Source organism: Sander vitreus, chromosome 21, assembly GCF_031162955.1.
Source record: "Sander vitreus isolate 19-12246 chromosome 21, sanVit1, whole genome shotgun sequence".
In the NCBI taxonomy this organism is placed as follows: Eukaryota; Metazoa; Chordata; class Actinopteri; order Perciformes; family Percidae; genus Sander; species Sander vitreus.
In genome coordinates, this window is record NC_135875.1 from 2,359,789 (window position 1) to 2,377,648 (window position 17,860).

Sequence of the window (17,860 nt, forward strand, 5' to 3'; positions counted from 1 at the left end):
TTAGTGTTGTCTTTTCCTGGTTTCAAAGGCTGCGTTACAGTAAAGTGATGTCATTTTCTGAACTTGCCAGACTGTTGTAGCTGTTCTATTATTGGCCTTTACCCACTTAGTCATTATATCCACATTACTGATTATTATTTATCAAAACTCTCATTGTGTAAATATTTTGTGAAAGCACCAATAGTCAACATTACAATATCGTTGCGGCATCGATATCGAGGTGTTTGGTCAAAAATATCGTGATATTTGATTTTTTCCATATCGCCCAGCCCTGTGTGTGTGTGCGTTTTTTTTTTTAACCTGTTCGTATCCTGCTTTCCTGCTTCTCCGCGTTCTTCTTGTTCTCCTTGGCTGGCGGTCTGTCCAGCCTCTCCAGTCTCTCCAGCCTCTCCAGTCTCTCCAGCCTCTCCAGAGTCTCGAATGGATCCGGCGGTTCATCGGTCGGCGTTTCTTCCACAGCAACTACCGGGGCTCTCTGGGCGGCCGCGGCTTTCTTGGCCCTCCTCTTCTCTTTGGCATCGACGTCGTCGTCGTCGTCGCCGTCGTCGCCGTCGCTGTCGCTCATGTCGTCAAAGCCAAAGTACTGGATCTTGTAACTGGACCGGCCGTCTGTGTTGTCGCCACTGTTCTCCTCCTGATGGGCGTCTGCGTCTTCGAAACCAAACAGGTCCATCTTACTGGCCTTCTTTGACTTTGTGTGGCTTGGTTTGAGCCTGAGGCAAGGACAGGAACACATTGAGAAAACACATTGTTTACATCCGGCAGTCAGAAAGGCAAAGTCAAAGCTCGTTTATGAATAACTTCAGGCTTCAGGAAAATGTTTGTTCAACATTAGCCGACACGAAACCGCAAACCGCCAAAATATTAAGACTTTTTTTTTGAGGAAACCAATCTGTTAATTCCAACCCAGGTAATGAAAGCTGAAAACGTAATTAAAAATGTCTTTCTTGTAGCATTTAAAAAAAATTCAGTCTCACTTCATTTCAGCCAAATAAAATGAGTGTATTTCTTGTCCTGGGATTAAGCTGAGCAGCCAGACCGATCACAGTGGAGTAATCAGGCGTGGAGGTTTGAACGCTGAAATGAGGCCAAAATGAAACACTGCTTTTACCTGGAACCTCCCTCATAAAAGATGAATACACAGAAAGGATGTAACATGCGTAAAACTGAAACGCTCACAGAAGGATGAACTTCCCATGTGTCTGTGAGCAGACGCATACCTTTATACAAAACTAGAGATGTTCCGATACCGATACGACACTGCCTAAAACACTGGTATCGGGAAGTACTGGAGTTTATGCACTGATCCGATACCACGTAATAAAGCCCTAAAGAAAAAATACGTTAAAGTAGTTTTTTCCGTTATAACTGATTGTCAAACTGGATAATAAAAGAACGTTCTGTGGTGTTCATGTTTCACAAAGAGTTTAACCTGAGCTAGACCGACAACAAAAGATAGAAATCATATCACATCCATACAGGGATAGTATACAGTTCTTAAAAACATAATAAAATATATGACACACTAGTATCGGATCGGTACTCGCTATCGGCCGATACGCAAGTTCAGGTATCGGGAAGCAAAAAATGGTATCGGACCATCTCTATACAAAACCTGTTCAACCTATTTGCTTTACTGATTGCTGTCTTTTCATCAAGTTTCTCAGTGAAACCATTCAGAAAGAAGCAGAGAGTAGCAAACTGTAAATGTCTATTGCCTTCTTGAAATAGCCAGGTCCCATCATTGGGACTCCTTTGCCAAGACAGGAATGAAATCTGCTCCAATCTACAGTAGCTCTTACAATAAAGTTGTAAAGGAATACGTCACTGTTTGTTGAAATAGGGTTATTCACCGTCTCCCCTAGATGTAGATAGGTGGGCAAACGGATTTTTGTCTCGGTGCATGCATTGCCTTAGCCTGGCAGCGCCGCCGCTAGCTTAGCTTAGCGTAGTGAATGGAATCCTATGTTAGCATCTCGTGAGTAAAAGTGAGCCAACAACAAAAAACCTAATTACTTCTTGTGGCCCGTGTATTCACGAGTACAAATAGCAATGCAGATTAAGACTAGACGATTTCCTAGGCAGATACTGACTTGGGACTATATTGGGTGAAAGTACAGCCGAAGCACTGCTACGGACTTTAAATTACAGTATGTCCCCCAAAGCAAAACTTTGTCAACATCTGTTTTGTCTAAAAATCATCTCACTTCAATTTTCCATCTAGTGGACTGAAAAAGCTATCGATCTCATCATTCTAGTACCAAAAGGTTACATTCTCACGTGCAATTTATGTAATAAAGGATCGATACTTGGCGTCTGTGTATGGATACAGTATCGCCACGGAAAATACGATACTATGCTGCATCGACCCCCCCCCACCCCATCTTAAATCTCATGTTGGGATAATTCTGTTGATTGGATTTTTGGTCTGACTCAAAAGGATTGTACTTTTGTTTGCCTTGTCTTTTTTTCTTGCATTATCTGTGTATAATAACCTAATCTATCTTTATATCGGGTGTATGTTTACCTGGTTTTTACTTTTTTGTAGAGAAATTAGCACGTTTTTGTTGTATACATTTTTTTTTCTCCCCTCTTGTGTAATAGGGGAGGAAGCTGAATAAGCCTTTCAGCCTTCTCTCCTCTCCTGCACCAACTTCTTGTTTTTTTTAATGCTATTGTATGCATTTCACTCGTTTGTGCAAATAAACTAAAGTTAAGGTGCTCTAAGCGATGTCACATGTTTTTTAGGCTACAACATTCTTTTGTCACATACAGCAAACGTCTCACTATCCGCTAGCTGCCTGTCCCCTGAACACACCGTAAAAAACATGCGGTCTCTGTAGACAGCCCAGGCAAACCAAACTGCGCCAACCTGCACCACTATACATAACAAACAGCCAATAACTGACAAGAAGGATTTGGGGGTGGGGGTGGGGGGGGGTTAGTGCGCATGCACGTGAAGGGGGGTGTGGGGAGTGGAGGAGAGAGAAGCGTGAAGAGGGAAGTTAGCTAGAGGAGAGCGACTGATATTAGAATTATATTCTCTTGAATTTTGATATGGCCGACACACGACCAAAGAGACGACGTTCCGATGAACAAATGGCAAAGAAGAGGGAAAAGGAGAAGGAACGCGCAAAGTCCCGAATTTACATCGGAAAAGCCTTCGAAAGGCAGAAGGGCTTCCAATCCGGCACTCAGGTGGCTCTGTTTTTGCTGGACGGGTGGGTAAATCCAGTTTGGCTTTTCCTACTACCACCAACACAAGGATATGATTTAGAGCCCGACCGATAAAGGATTTTTAAGGCCGATACCGATACAAATATTTGATGAGTTAAAAATCCAATATTCCGATATATATTTAAAAAGAAAATCCAGAAATGCGTAACTTAAGATATGAAACTTAAAGTCCTTCGTTTTGTTTGACAATACTTCGAACGTCAACAAGAAGTGACGTCACCCAACATCGCTTAGAGCACCTTTAACTAAACTTGTTGCTGGCTAAGTTATTTAAAGCAACACTTTAGTTGATTTCCTTTAAACACAGGTTTCAGAAAAGGCCCAGCCCTGCCACCTAGTGTTGTTCTACCTTGTGTTTTGTTGTTCCGTCTTCTTCCGCTGCCAACCCGCCTCTCCCATCTCCGCCGTGCTGGCGGACACAGCACTACTGCTACCGCTAGAGGGCGCTGCGTCGGCACTAAACTCCTCCACTCCTCGGGGCTGGATGGTGACGTTGCACATCGACACGGAGGAGGGGTGCAGCACCGTGAAGTCCCTCGTCCTGCCCCGTCCCCGCCCTCCTCCACCCCCTGTCGTCTTACCACCGCCGTCAGTTGTGGATTTGGGAAGATCTGTGCCAAAAGCGGCGCCGGGAGAGCCGCTGGAGTCCAAGGCTTTGCCAGAGCCCTGTTTGTTAGGCCTCCTGTACGTCCGACAGTTCGAGTTTCTTACGAGTGACGAGGACGACGAAGTCTGGGAGTAGTCCGACGTCTCCACGAGGAAGTCCGAGTCGCCTCCGAGGTCCTCGCTCTCACTGGGGCTCTGGAGCCTCGGGGGAGAGGGGCGCTTCTCGTGCCGGGTCTGCCCGAGGTCAGAGCTGCCCACGGCGATGCCCGCTGAAGCCCAGGAGAGCGTGGGCGCGGGGTTGCGAGGCTCCTGGCTGGGTGAGGGCGGACGGAGACCCATGATGGCTTCCCAGGAGTCGAAGGTGGACTCCAAATTGGACCCGGTCTTCAGGGTGGTGGTCTGCGCCAGGGGCTTCTTATCGCTCTCGGAAGCATTTTGGTACCACGAGTAGCTGTGCTGGTTCTCTGCCAACGAGGAACTCTGCTGGGACTTTCCTACGGAAAAAGGAAAACAGACTCAGAATCAGTACTGTCAAATATCGTAGTGGTGTCACGGTCATCAAATGTTCGCATGCTTTTAAGTTAACTTAACAAGTCAACCTTAAACTTGTTAAGAACTCAGTTCTTCTACTTATTACAGAGTTTCCTCTGTGTTGATTTTGTAGTGGCGGCCCGCCATGGCAAAATGTCTGCCGCCACAGTATCAGAAATAGAGCAAACGCACAATGTAGTACGGTACATAATGCACCGCCACGTTGGCTGCCGCATTGCAATTTAACAACAAGTAGAACTATTCAGAGGTTATTGGGCCCGTCCAGTTTAACTCCACATACTGGTGTGCTGATGTGGTTTATTGTCAAAACGTTCACTTTCTTCCGAGTCGACTACTACACGAACAGCTCCACCAGAAACGTCACCGGGGTGGGTCCGTTCTAATTGGACAACGTTCAACTCGTCAGTTCTGTCAGCTCATCGTCCTGATATCAAACATCTGGAAACGTTGTTTAAAATTTTTTTTTATATATATATATATATATGTATATACATATATATACACACACACACACACACACACATATATATACATACACATATATATGTATATATACATACATACATATATACACACACATACATACATATATATATACACATATATATACACACACATATACACACACACATATACATATATATACACACATATATATACACACACATATATATATACACACACCCCACCCTAGCTTTAATATGGAGAATTGTCATGCTGGTAAATACAGTGGAAACTCATTTATGCACCATGTGTTCTCTTAGACAGCTAACATCTGTCCACAGTTCTCAAACCTACACAGTTTTTCCACTCTTTACAGGTCATGCAGAAAAGTGGCAGGTTGCAATCTACAGAAAACTCTGCCCACAATTTGCTGTTGGTTAACTTTGCATGCTGCTCAGCAGAGCGTTAACGTGCATAAAAGATTGCACCATTTCCAAAAGCAACCCACACACACACACACACACACGTCTTCAAGAAAATCTAAAGTGCCTGGACCCACTTGTCAGGACAAAACACACGCTTTAGTTATTAGCACCCTGTGACCATTTCACCGTTCACAGGTAAACGGGTGACAACGTGGTGTCATTACTCTGCGAAAACACAGGAAACTGCGTCAGTGTACCTGAAAGAATATCTGTATTGGCTCTGTAAAAAAAACCTGTGGGTTGGGTTTTTTTTGGGTGTGTCGAAGCATAGCAAAACTAGAAAGTAGGCCATTTTCACTCCGTCACTCTCTTCACACCTAATTTGACAAACAGGAAATGAACACTCACACAAAAAGAATAAAACATGTACTTTTTTCCTTTTGTGTCCACTGCTCCAGAGCATCAGCAACAGTCGTGGTCTTTAAGAGAAGGGCCAAATGGTTTGACCATTTGCATCATTATTCTCATTTTCATTGACTAAAATTAAATCTTATATTAAAATGATTATAGTTTTTAGATTTTCGCGAGGATCTGTACCAAACTAAAAGGTTTTCTGTAGGATGGGATTTGTAGGCAGGGACGTCTCTGCAGCACCACGATACCTTATTTTAGAACGGTTAGACACATATTCTGCCTTTAAGGGCGTTTTCAAACCTGTAGTTTGTTTGCTTGGGTCCGAATCAGTTGGCGAGTTAGTAAACTTGGAGCCATTTGCCCTCGGTCGGTTTGGTTTCACACCTGACTACAGGAGACATCAGCTCAGACTGCTGAACACACCTGACTACAGGAGACACCAGCTCAGACTGCTGAACACACCTGACTACAGGAGACATCAGCTCAGACTGCTGAACACACCTGACTACAGGAGACACCAGCTCAGACTGCTGAACACACCTGACTACAGGAGACATCAGCTCAGACTGCTGAACACACCTGACTACAGGAGACACCAGCTCAGACTGCTGAACACACCTGACTACAGGAGACATCAGCTCAGACTGCTGAACACACCTGACTACAGGAGACATCAGCTCAGACTGCTGAACACACCTGACTACAGGAGACACCAGCTCAGACTGGAGGAGTACATATAGTCGGTGCGGTTCGAGTACGGATCACGTTCTCACCACAAACGAACCGCTCCAGAGTTCGAATGAAAGCGTACCGAGACCACCTCTTCAAGCAGGTCTCGGTACGCTTGTTTGGTCCGCTTTTGGTGCGCAGCAAGAGTTCGACTGCCACGTTCTCACCCGCCCAAACTCTAGTTCGATTCAACCGAACTAAAGGCTGTTAAATCACTGTACTGCATTCCAGGCGTTTAGCCGACTCTCATATCCAGTGAAGATGGCGACAGGAGGAGGAGGTTTACAAGTCTTGCTCAAGGACACCCTAGCTGTAACAGGGTGGGTGGGAGTGACGATTTAGTCGGGGACATGATGATCTTCCATATTGGAACCTTCCTTTGAGAATTAGTCTAATCCTAAATATACTCCCAGAAATGGTACAGAACTGACCCATACAAACATGAGCAAAAGACTGAATGTACACCGACCCAACGCTGAAAGTCTCACTTGAGTTTAACACTGTCCTCTGTGTAGCCCCAAACAACTATACAGCTCTAGGTGAAAGGGCTTTTGGAGCTCGCTGTGTGCATTAGCACGTGTAAACATTACATCCTGATTACAAGAGTACAGATAAGCTCTTATTTTGAGAAACAAAAAAAAAGCCTGGGACTGTGCTATGTTGACGCTACTGCAAAAATGTGCGGGGGGGATTAAATAGACTTTCAGTTCTTCCTCAGATTGTTGAGAGGACAGAGCAGGGCTGGTGACATCAAGGCCTTTCTGCTGGAAAACGAGCTGCACTCACTGCTCGTATTAATGACAGACGATTACACATGTGACAACACGATTATAAAATGGTGATTTTAAGCTTTTAGAAAATCCAAGCCGACCATACCACACTCAAATAATTCAATACTTTACTTACTTCCCCCTTCGGTTTTACTGGGCAGATAGAAACAAGTCTGTAAGTGTGACACCCCCAGAAACCTGCAAAGATGACTGTTTGGGTGTCAAAGCATCAACATGCTCTAATTGGCGGAGCGGATTACACACAGCGTTATTGGCTGCAGCTGACAGTGTTTTTTCATAACCACTTACTCAGTTCTATCTTAAAGACTTATTTGAATATTAAAAGTCATGACAAACGACCACTACAAATGAACAGAGTCCAAAGCGTTGCCGCTCACATTGCCTCATGCTTCGAGTAACAGGGTTTCTCCTGCATAGGGGATTTGTTTTGGAGACCCCCAAAAGAGATTTAAGCCAGCCCCGAAGGAAAACCACCAGCACCACAGTGATGATGAAGAACTGAGAATACAAACGGCAATTCAAATCCTCTCTAAATGAGTTTAAGAGCAATGTACCAAACAAGTGCTGAACAAGCAGAACATAAACTTAGTTTGATCTCCGTGCCTGACTCTCCCGGTGAATCATACATACAATCATACATACATTTTGCTGTATCAAATTGTCAGAAATAACAGGAAACCACAGAGATTTCTGTCAAATAAGGTAATACAGACTGATTGCTCTAACTGTATGCGGACCGATCATGCTTCCCCTCCCCCCCTCAAGTCCCATTTTGAGCCAGGAAAACCCCTGAATAAACAGTGTTTAAATGACTGGGTGGAGTGTCTGCAGGGTGTTTAATCTGATCAACTGAATTGGAGTTTGCTGCCACGGTTTGAATTTACATTTTTGAAACACGGCCGACTCAAACTCCTCATTTCACCACGAAGCTGTACTCTCGGTGCACATTTAGCCTAAACAAGCCTACGAGTCGTAACACAATATAGATTTGTTTTACAGCTGAATTTCTCTGCATTCAAAAAAATATCTTCAGGCATCACATCAACACTGGTGTAATGACAGTAGGAGACCATTTAATGACAGAATAAATGGCTTCTTACCATGTGTGCCAGCCTGTTACTAAGTTGTTAGTCTCGCCAAAGGTCTGGCTAGTCCACACAGCATTCCGGGATGGGAGAAAAAAAACGTGCTCTGGTTCATTGGCATTTCTTTAAACCAATCGCAGTCGTCTTGGGCGGGGCTAAGCACCGGGAAAAGCCACGGTGCCTCTGCAAAATAGCCTCAGGAAGGAACTTGTTTTGGTGGAACATGTGTACCTTCAAAAGTAGTTTTAGTCGAGCAACAGAAAACTCAGATTGGACAGATAGTCTAGCTAGCTGTCTGGATTTACCCTGCAGAGATCTGAGGAGCAGTTCACCATAGTCCTCACAAATCCACCAGAGTTTACAATTCCAGCACAAAGGAAGCCCAAGGCATCGGATATCCGGCCTAAATGAGTGATCCCAGAAGTGGAGCGTGGAGACTATATACTACTAAATTGTGTACAGCCTCTCTTCATACTCACAGGAATGAACTAGTAAAGTTCTGCAGCATGTAAGAGCAGAGCAATTGTTCACCTGAGAAATGTCACCGAGATCGAGGAATAGCGCATGCCGTTACTTTCATCCAGAGTGGCTCTGCTCACATGGCTCCCTGACGCATGTCGACACATCATTTACTACAACCGCTTGCCGGCTTCCGTTCATTACAAACTGACCAGGAAGGCTGGCTCCGGTATTGGCTGCAAACAGGAGACACTTGAAGCTGTGGTGGCGAGGAGGTCACTGAACAAACTGTCATCTATCATGGATAACCCCGGCCACCTCATCACTGAGTGTTAGGTAAGACTCATACTCATCACAACACTGCAGTAAGTACAGCTTGCACAAACACAAGTTTTACTTACATCTTCATAAATACTATTTAAGTAGTTGTACATTTTTATTCCCAACTTGTATATACGTTCTTTCCTTTGTATTTTTTTATCTTTATTTTTTGAGTATTTGTTCTTGTATTCTATCCCATTTATTATTTATTGTATATTCTGTATGTGTGCTGTGTGTCTTATATTTTGCTGCTGTAGCACTGAAATCTCCCAATGTGGGATCAATACAAGTCTGTCTGATCTAATGTTGGTACTCCATGTCTCTCTCTCACGACAGTGTGCATCAGAAAACGGTCCCCGTGGTTTAAAAGGAGGACACTGAGGTGGACAGCTGCCGTACGAGGACGCATTGGAGAGGGGCGGGGCTTTAGCCAATCAATCTGGGGGTGTGTGTGTGTGTGTGTGTGTGTGTGTGTGTGTGTGTGTGTGTGTGGGTACACAAATATAGATGTACCAAAACAAAAGTTAAAAGTCTGACAAAGGCGGCTAGAAGCCACCGGCTTTACGTAAGCTGCTGTCACGTCGCAGACTTTTAAAATAAGTCTTTATAATTATAATAGAGTAAATGTACAGTTCAGTGGCATGGAGTTTTGATTTGATTTTCTGTTCAAAATTGAACAGGGTCTCACAATCTTCTTGGCTATGACCATATCAGTCTGAAGGCAGCAGAAGTGAATGCTACATATCGGCAGACTTTATCAAAAGAGTCATTTGCTCAAGGATTTGGTCATATTTACTGAGTCAACATCGCCGTGGCAGCGTTTCAGTTGAACTTTCGGCGACACGCTGGCTTCCCTTCAACACGGCTCAGTGTCCTAACGCTGTGGAAACGTCACTCTGAGCTCAAGTGCTCACTGAGGCACAGCTTGGTGTTCGGAATCGGTTCAAGTGGCTCGCGTCTCTGGCAGGTGGCCAGCAGCAGTCCTGGAGAGCTGAGGGCAAGTCGGGCTGAAAGCGACGACGACAACAGCGAGCGGAGAAACAATCACTCAAATCTAAAACTGAAGAAAACACACTCGTGGAAACCACGAGCACTTCTAGATCGTTCCTGAAGCTCAGATGATTTTACACAAAGCTGCACAGCACTCGACATTAGTCTTCAGATGTGTGCAGCAGGGCCGCACCATTATGGCCAAATTGATAATCACGATTATTTTTGATCAATACTGAGATCACGATCATTCACCGATTTCAGGGACAACATATCTGCATTGCACTTTCACATTTAAATAAACAGAGCACTGCTTTCCATCCACGTTGAGCTAATGTACAAATATGTTGCATCAAACTGAGACTGGTCCTCATTTACAGAGCATCTCCTAGAAGCAACATATGAATAACATTTGACCAAAACTCTACCCAAAATTAAATCACCAGAGCATGGTGATAATATAAAATATAGTTAAAATAACGTTGCATTTCTGCTCTGGCCTGCAGCTGCAACAGTCACTGCTGGACAAGTTACACATTTTAAACTAGCTATGAGTCAAGTTATTGGTTACATTTGAAGAAGGAAGTGTTACACCCAATCCCAGTAATGATGTTAACACATTAAACCAGGCAATTTAGTGATAGCCCTGCAGTTGTGGTCTTGACCGTTTTTTTTTTTTTAAGCTAATTTTTTTGGGCCATTTCCGCCTTTTAATGGATAGGACAGCTCAGATATGAAAGGAGAGAGAGAGAGGGGGGGGAATACACGCAGGAAACCGTCACAGGTCGGACTCCAACCCTTCTGCGTCGAGGAATTAATCTCTCTATATAGAGTCCTATTTATCTGAGACTGAGGTGAGGGCTGCGCGATATGAGGAAAATATCTAATTGTGATTATATCACAGGTCAGATTCAAACCTGAGCCGCTGCAAAGAACTCCGCCTACATGGGGCGCACACTCTACTGGGTGAGCTAGAGGTCGCCCCATAAAGATTTTGGGACGTCTCTGCAACACCACACTACTTCACTCAGAATGGTTTGACACATAGTTGGGCTTTAACAAAATATTGCGCCCCCCCCTGCAATTTGGATGCTGCACTAGTCCATATTGCGATTTCGATATAATTGAGATTAATTGTGCAGCCCTAGACGAGACCGAGTTCAAATCCGTTCGATTCCGAGAGGAGGTCTTCAAAAAGTGGTCTTGAGAGCGATCTGGAGTACTACAACACCGGTGTTACTGCTCTGGTAACGCTCAGTGAGAACTGTACAAGTTTTGTGACCTTCGGCGTGAAAACGGGGGCTCGCATGAAGACAAATGCATAGTCCAAAAGGAACATTTTGTTTCATAGAGGACACCGAGTATGTCATCTGAAAACCCAGAATTAAATCACGACCTGTGAGCCAGCGGATGCCATCGCAAGATCGACAATGGGGTTGTTTTTTTTTTTTAAACCAGGTAGGATTTCTGTTTTGTGCCAAAAGTAATTTGTGTGGTTAACGTGCGCCCGTTTGAAAATCAGGGCTTGTGATGCGCTCATCCGAGCCATATGTGCTTCAATTAGGCCAGATTAAAAAAAGATTAACTTTTTCCAACTGACAGGAGCTATTCAGAGATTAGTCAATAGATTCAAGGAGACATTTTATCGCGGCCGGTATATCAAAAGACATTCTAAAAAGGAACATTTAACACATCAAATTCCAGGCCATTCAGTGACCATACTGTAAAAAACTCTCTGATGTCCTGAATCAATAAAGTTATTATCTGGGGTTGTTATGTACTTTGTTACGACTTGTCTCAGCCATTCACTGTTCTGTTTATATGAACTTAAAGTTAATATCGGAGTTGTTTTTTTACCGTTGATAAGACACTACTTTAGAGTCTAGTTACCTCTCATCATTATATTGACATTTTACAGAATAAACTATAGGATTACTAAATGAATATATAGATATATTGATAATGAATAATTACAGATGCAGTCCTAGTCCAGATCTACCCTGAGCTTAAAAGGTTTCACATCCTGCGCGTTACCTATGCTGGCAGTGCTGCTGTTGAAGAACCGAGCGGTGTCCTCCGTCACCCTGGGCTGGCTCCTGTCGTTGGGCAGCCATGACGCCCCTATTCCGGACGTCAAAGTGTGGGATCCCCCCTGGAGGCTGGACCTGCTCCCCGCGTCCAGAGAAATCCCGGGCCTCTCCGACGGCAAGGGCTCCGCGGAGGTCGGCTTGGCGGGGGACGACTTGTTGGCGCTGCGCGAAGACACCGGCTTGGATTCCTCGTCGCTGTCAAATCCAAACGGGTCCTCCATGCCATCGGCGCTCGGACGGGGTCTCTTGTAAACCTCCAGGACAGAATCATTCTTGGGGGCGCCGGCGCGCTTGGAGCCCACCTTGGCCTTGTAGGTGGTGTCACCCCATTTGGTACTGAGGGTGCCTCTCTTGGTGGACAGAACCTCGTCGAACTTGGACGTGCCCTCTCCTACCTTGCGGCTGTAGGTTTTACCAAATCTGGATGTCATTGTTGCATCTGGGTCATATTCTCTACGACAAGAGAACAGAAAAAAAATGTCATTGACATCGTGGATGTGATTCCACATGCTTTTTTTTTTTTAAACTCAAGAACACACATATGTAATTACAGTGCTAAGCATAAGTGAATACACCCATGCTAAAGTCTTTCGGAATTTGAGAAAAGAGATTGGCAGTAGGGATGCACCGATCCGACTTTTCCAGTCCCGATACCGATGCCTGGGCTTTGTGTATCTGTCGATTCCCGATACGATACCGTTGTTGAATTAATAATACGCTGTATACCTTCCACCTTATACCTTCCTTCCACCGTGTGGAAGAGACTAAAGGCACCAGACTTTCCTAACTAAACATTACTTTCCTAACTAAGACAAAATAACGTAGATGTAATGTATTGAATTCTTATTTATTTGTACACTCAACTCTTGCAGTGACAGAGGGGAAAAAACAAACACTGGATCGGCCCGTGGAGCTGTTCATTTTTCCAATCCCCGATCCAGCTATTTTGTCAATATCAGGACCGATATCGCATCTTAATATCGGATCGGTGCACCCCTAATTGACAGGGGGGTACTTTCCATAAAATCATCTCTCAATGTAAATCAAACCAGCTATCAGGCTAACTGAAATACAACCATGCCGATCTCTAGGTATGGTGAAGGGGATGTGATGATGTGGGGGCCAAGGGAACTTCATCAGGATGCATAGTATCCTGGATCCATGAAATAACTGGCCTTTAATAATAATAATCTGCCTGCCTCTATGGGAATTTAACATAGGGGTGTGTATATTTAATCGCCCTGTATTTTAAGGAAGAACATTTATTTATTTACGATACATTATTCATTCACAAAGAAAATTGGTGTCCTTAAAAGGTAGGAGTTTTCCTATTTTTTTGTTTTAATTTTTTTTATCCTTAATAATTTTTATTCCTCTTTTTAGTCAACTTTAGCATGGGTGTATTCACTTATGCTGACCACTGTATATATAGTTGATTCAAGTTTGCAAACTGAACAGCAGTAGCCAGTGTCCGTGATGTTCGCTGACAGATGATTCACTTAAAGAAACATGAAGTATTAGTCAAGAGACCGGGCTCTTACCGTTAACGTTTTGGTTCGCAAGCAAACAATAAAATCGGTGAAATTTGTATCATTGTATAAATATAATTTCTTTTATATTCAGGTTAATATACAAGACACGTAACGTTAGCTTAGGCGTGGGAATTGCAAGCAAACAGCTCGAGTGCTTCTCAGCCAGCTGTTGGACAAAACAAGGCTAGCATTTGCTTGCCAGCGGGCTAACGGCGCTAACTTAGCGGCTATCAGCACTGGTGGGATGCTAGCAGAAGAATTAATGGAAACACACAAAACACACTGGTGGAAGGGAGATACGTCAGGCGGTACATCCGTAAGATATGTGTTACGTAGAAATACAACACAGTTCTCTGAGTTACTAAAAGCTCGAGTTTTAACGCTAGCCGTTAGCATTAGCAAAAAGCTCAACAGAGGAGACAGCAAACTGCTAGCTCGAAGCTAACAGCTAACAATAACTACAAGCTGACATCGTGTCGAACCAAAGGCAAAAACTTCAAACATTAGACCGTTTTCTACCGGTACAAGAACATTGACTGGTGTCCGTATTTCCACTTACTTGGTGAGCTAAAGGGCCGATCCGCACAAAACCCACTCCCGAACCAAAACGGCCGTCAAATTCGCACAGGACCGCCGGGCCTGCTTCCCTGATTCAAGCAGCCCTGCACAGTATAAACAAGGCCGAACAAACGCCCTTAACGGCAAGTTACCGGGTTTGAAACACAGTAGCGAGAACGGCAGACCCAGACTTTGGAGAAAATATACAGTCTATAACCCTATATAAAGATATCGGCTTATATTTTTAAGCTAAATCGCACTCGATTGTTTCCTCCGGGTTGCGACGAAGGCTTCCATTGAACTCCGCCGCTGCTGCCTGCGTCAAGTTAACCGGACACAGCAGAACGTGACCGGAGGTGTGATAATCTATCCTTAAAAATAAAAGTACAAATGGAACATACGGAAAGAACATGTTAGCTAAGCCAAGTTGGCATGCGAACATTTATAAAAATGATATTTGCAAAATGTGGATTTAATACAGCCCATTCATCTACACATTATTCAATGTCACGCTGATACATTATTTTGCTAGGTTTTTGGCAGGTAGGTTCTTATATAAACACATTTTTTAAACCATAACCGGAATTGCTTGTATATCGTATTTCGACCTTCACACTATATCTTTATCAATCTTGCCGCGTTCAGGTGCTCCCATTAAACTCGTAAAAAAAATGATGACAGCCAGTAAATGCGGCATATATAACTCTGCACCCCATAGAAGGAGCAAAAATGAACAATATAAATAAAACTCAACACATTCAATGAGAAAACCCTTCAATGGGTTACTGCGGAAAGTGTGTTTTTTTTTATTTCTTTGCTATGAGAAGGCTATTAACCCACTGACAATCTAAAACGTACTTTTTTTTACATGATACATTAGAGGATTGTGAACTACCCCACGCTGTCGTGCTTTAGTTTATTGAGGAAAAAACACATTTATCAGCCATAAAAATGTTTAGGCTGAATCAAATCACACACACATGAGACAATTCAACTGTCAATAATTGATTAAAGACATTTGGTAATTAAGCTCCACTAGAGAAGACAGAATCCAGTCATTAACAAAACACATCACTTTATTTATTTATTTATTTTAACACATTGAATACTGTTTGTTTTGCAATACAGACATAACTTTTCACACATGTAAAACATTATTTAAAAAATAAAATGAAAAAAAAATGAGAAAAATTAGAGCCTTGATATTACATTGGACACCAAAGTGTGACTGCGAGACATTAGGAGTACACGCCCTGGGTGGTCCAGAAGCTAAAAGTTTGGATGCTGGGACAACATCTGTTGTCTTGTTCATACATTACATTCAAATCATGATTTTAACTTTACTTAAATTATACTTTAAGTACTTACTAAACACGTATAAGCAAGTATAATTCACTGTATTTAATGTCAAAGTTCATTACAGCGACGATAAAACGCATGCTTTCTGGTGGGTACTTTTGCTAGAAGGTATTTTATTGTGACAACACACAATCAGTTGCCACTTTATTATAGTAGACTAGAAATATTGATACCTAAATAATGGGTAATTGGCTACATTTGAATTTCAGTTTGCCAGCGTGGGCTGCTGCTCCTCCCTCTTTGCTGTCTATTATGTAAATGTAAATATTGTCCCCTTGACCAGGTAGTTTCTACGGAAATGACAAGGCACAAAGCATTGTGGGGCATGTTTGATACCACTGACTCCAGACTTAACATTTCAGTTTGTCCCAGACCACAGACCCTCGTGTTGTCTTCCCGTCGACCGTGAACTTGTTCTCCTTTTCGGGTCAAATTGAAAATGAACTCTTTTTGGCGCTTTTTCTGATGTTTTTCGTGCTTTAAAAAAAAATGCTTTTTGATGCTATTTTCAATGCTTTTTAAAATTCACAGTCAATAAACCTCATTTGAATGAAAGCAGATCTTATGAAATAAACATATGTTATCCAGACTTTAACATATATATTAAAAACTACTTTGCGTACTTACATTGATTATAGTCATCGTAGACATCATTTCCTGTTTCTAATCTTATGTCTCATACTGTATCCTCACATGCTTAACTGTTATCTTACAAGTTGAAAAAAACAAACTAATTTCTAACTTTTCACTATTACAGAGATCTCGGCAGGCAATATTTTGAGAGGGAGTGCATTCCTGGTGGAAAGGTATGGGCGCACTTTCTCAGTGAAAGCGTGTGTGAAGGTGTGTATGTGTGTGTTAGTATCGGGATCAGAGAACGACAGCTTCCCTTTGTCCCAGTCCAGATGAACTCTGATCCTCTGGAGCTTCTCCCTGACTGGGAGATCCGTGTATTTATTTGTCGGCGAGTACGCTCTGTATCTGACATCGTTGAAGTCTACGCTCCAAGCTGTAGACCCCACGAATCCTTTCCTGCAAATGGGCTCGGCTAACACCCCCAGTTCCCACTCTTTGTTGTCTCCGACCTCGACGACCCAGCTGTGAGTCCCCGAGTTGAATCCGGAGCCCAGGATGGAATCCCAGTACGCGAACCTTTCTGGGTTTTCGGGAAGCTGCTGTATCTTTCCACGTCTCACGCTGGTCAGATCCTCAGACAGAGTGAGTTCAGGATAGGCGGTGTTAGGGTCCAGAATCACAGGAATGTAGGCCACCACGTCTTTCATCTTGTTCCAGATGTTGAAGGTTAGATTGCCCAGATGTTTCACCACATCTATCAGAGCTCCTGAGAGCAGCTGTGGATCATCCAGCAGGGGGCGCTGCTGGATCCTTTCCGCTGCAGCCCTGTAGTTGATCAGGAATGAGACGTCTTCAGCTCTCAGCTGCTCCTCTGTGGCTCTGACTGTGTCTGAAAGAGCTGCTATCTCTCTGCTCAGAATCTCCATCTTCTCCCTCAAACTCCGACTCTTTTGCTCCTCTTCCTCCCTCAGTGCGGCCATCCTGGCCTCCTCTTCCCCTTCTAGAAACCGGTGAAGCTTCTTAAACTCCTCCTGAATCTGCCTCTCGGTGTGTCGGGACTGGACCTTTATGTGTTCTGCCGTTTGATCAAAGTTCACTTTAACGTCGTTAAAAACCTTCAGCTTGTCCTGTGAGGCTTTCAGTGTCTTCCGGAGCTCCTCTCTGCGATCCTGTGCCGCTTCGTCGATGGGTTTGAACCTGTGGTCGGTGTGTATCTTCGCATCTCGGCAGACAACACACACCGGCTGCTGATGGTCCAGACAAAAGAGTTTGAGCTTCTCCGAGTGCAGACGGCAGAGAGTCACAGGCTCCGATGAGGCTCCCTGACCTTTTTCTCGCAAAAAGGCCTCGCACAGGTTCCTCAACGCCAAGTTACGGGGTGGATCGCCGCACTGAGATACTGTCCGACAAAGTGGACACTCTCGGGATTGTTTCTTGCTCCACCAGCTCTGCAGACAGGCTTTACAGAAGCTGTGGCTGCACGACAGGAGGACAGGATCTTTAAAGATGTCATGGCAGGTGGGACAGCAGAAATCCTCCTCTAAACGGGAAGCCATTGTCCTCTAGGTGAATCTAAAAACACAGCAGGCAGACATGGAATGGTGCCACTCCTTTCTCTGGAAAGCTCCCTCAGCCTTACCTTAACTTCGATCTGGGATCCCCCCACCCACCCCCCTCTCCCTGTAAAACTCT

The 17,860-nt window shown here is 43.9% G+C and overlaps 2 protein-coding genes across 3 annotated transcripts in view; both read right to left on the reverse strand.

The window, feature by feature from the left end:
* waplb (WAPL cohesin release factor b) overlaps positions 1–17,860 on the reverse strand; it is a 40,964-nt gene that overhangs the window by 22,910 nt on the left and 194 nt on the right. Inside the window, exons 1-4 of one of the 2 annotated variants that reach the window (XM_078279812.1) lie at positions 14,235–14,561; positions 12,088–12,596; positions 3,587–4,337; positions 301–713 (exon numbers count right to left, since the gene is read on the reverse strand). In XM_078279812.1, coding sequence (XP_078135938.1) covers positions 301–713; positions 3,587–4,337; positions 12,088–12,574 — 1,651 coding nt within the window. In that variant the 5' untranslated portion in view covers positions 12,575–12,596; positions 14,235–14,561. Of the gene's footprint in view, positions 1–300; positions 714–3,586; positions 4,338–12,087; positions 12,597–14,234; positions 14,562–17,860 lie in introns of those variants that run through there. The other variant, XM_078279813.1, reaches the window with a different exon arrangement.
* Positions 15,292–17,839, reverse strand: LOC144536596 (E3 ubiquitin-protein ligase TRIM35-like). The gene has a single exon (XM_078279814.1). The coding sequence runs from the start codon at positions 17,722–17,724 to the stop codon at positions 16,330–16,332; it is 1,395 nt and encodes a 464-aa protein (XP_078135940.1). The 5' UTR covers positions 17,725–17,839; the 3' UTR covers positions 15,292–16,329.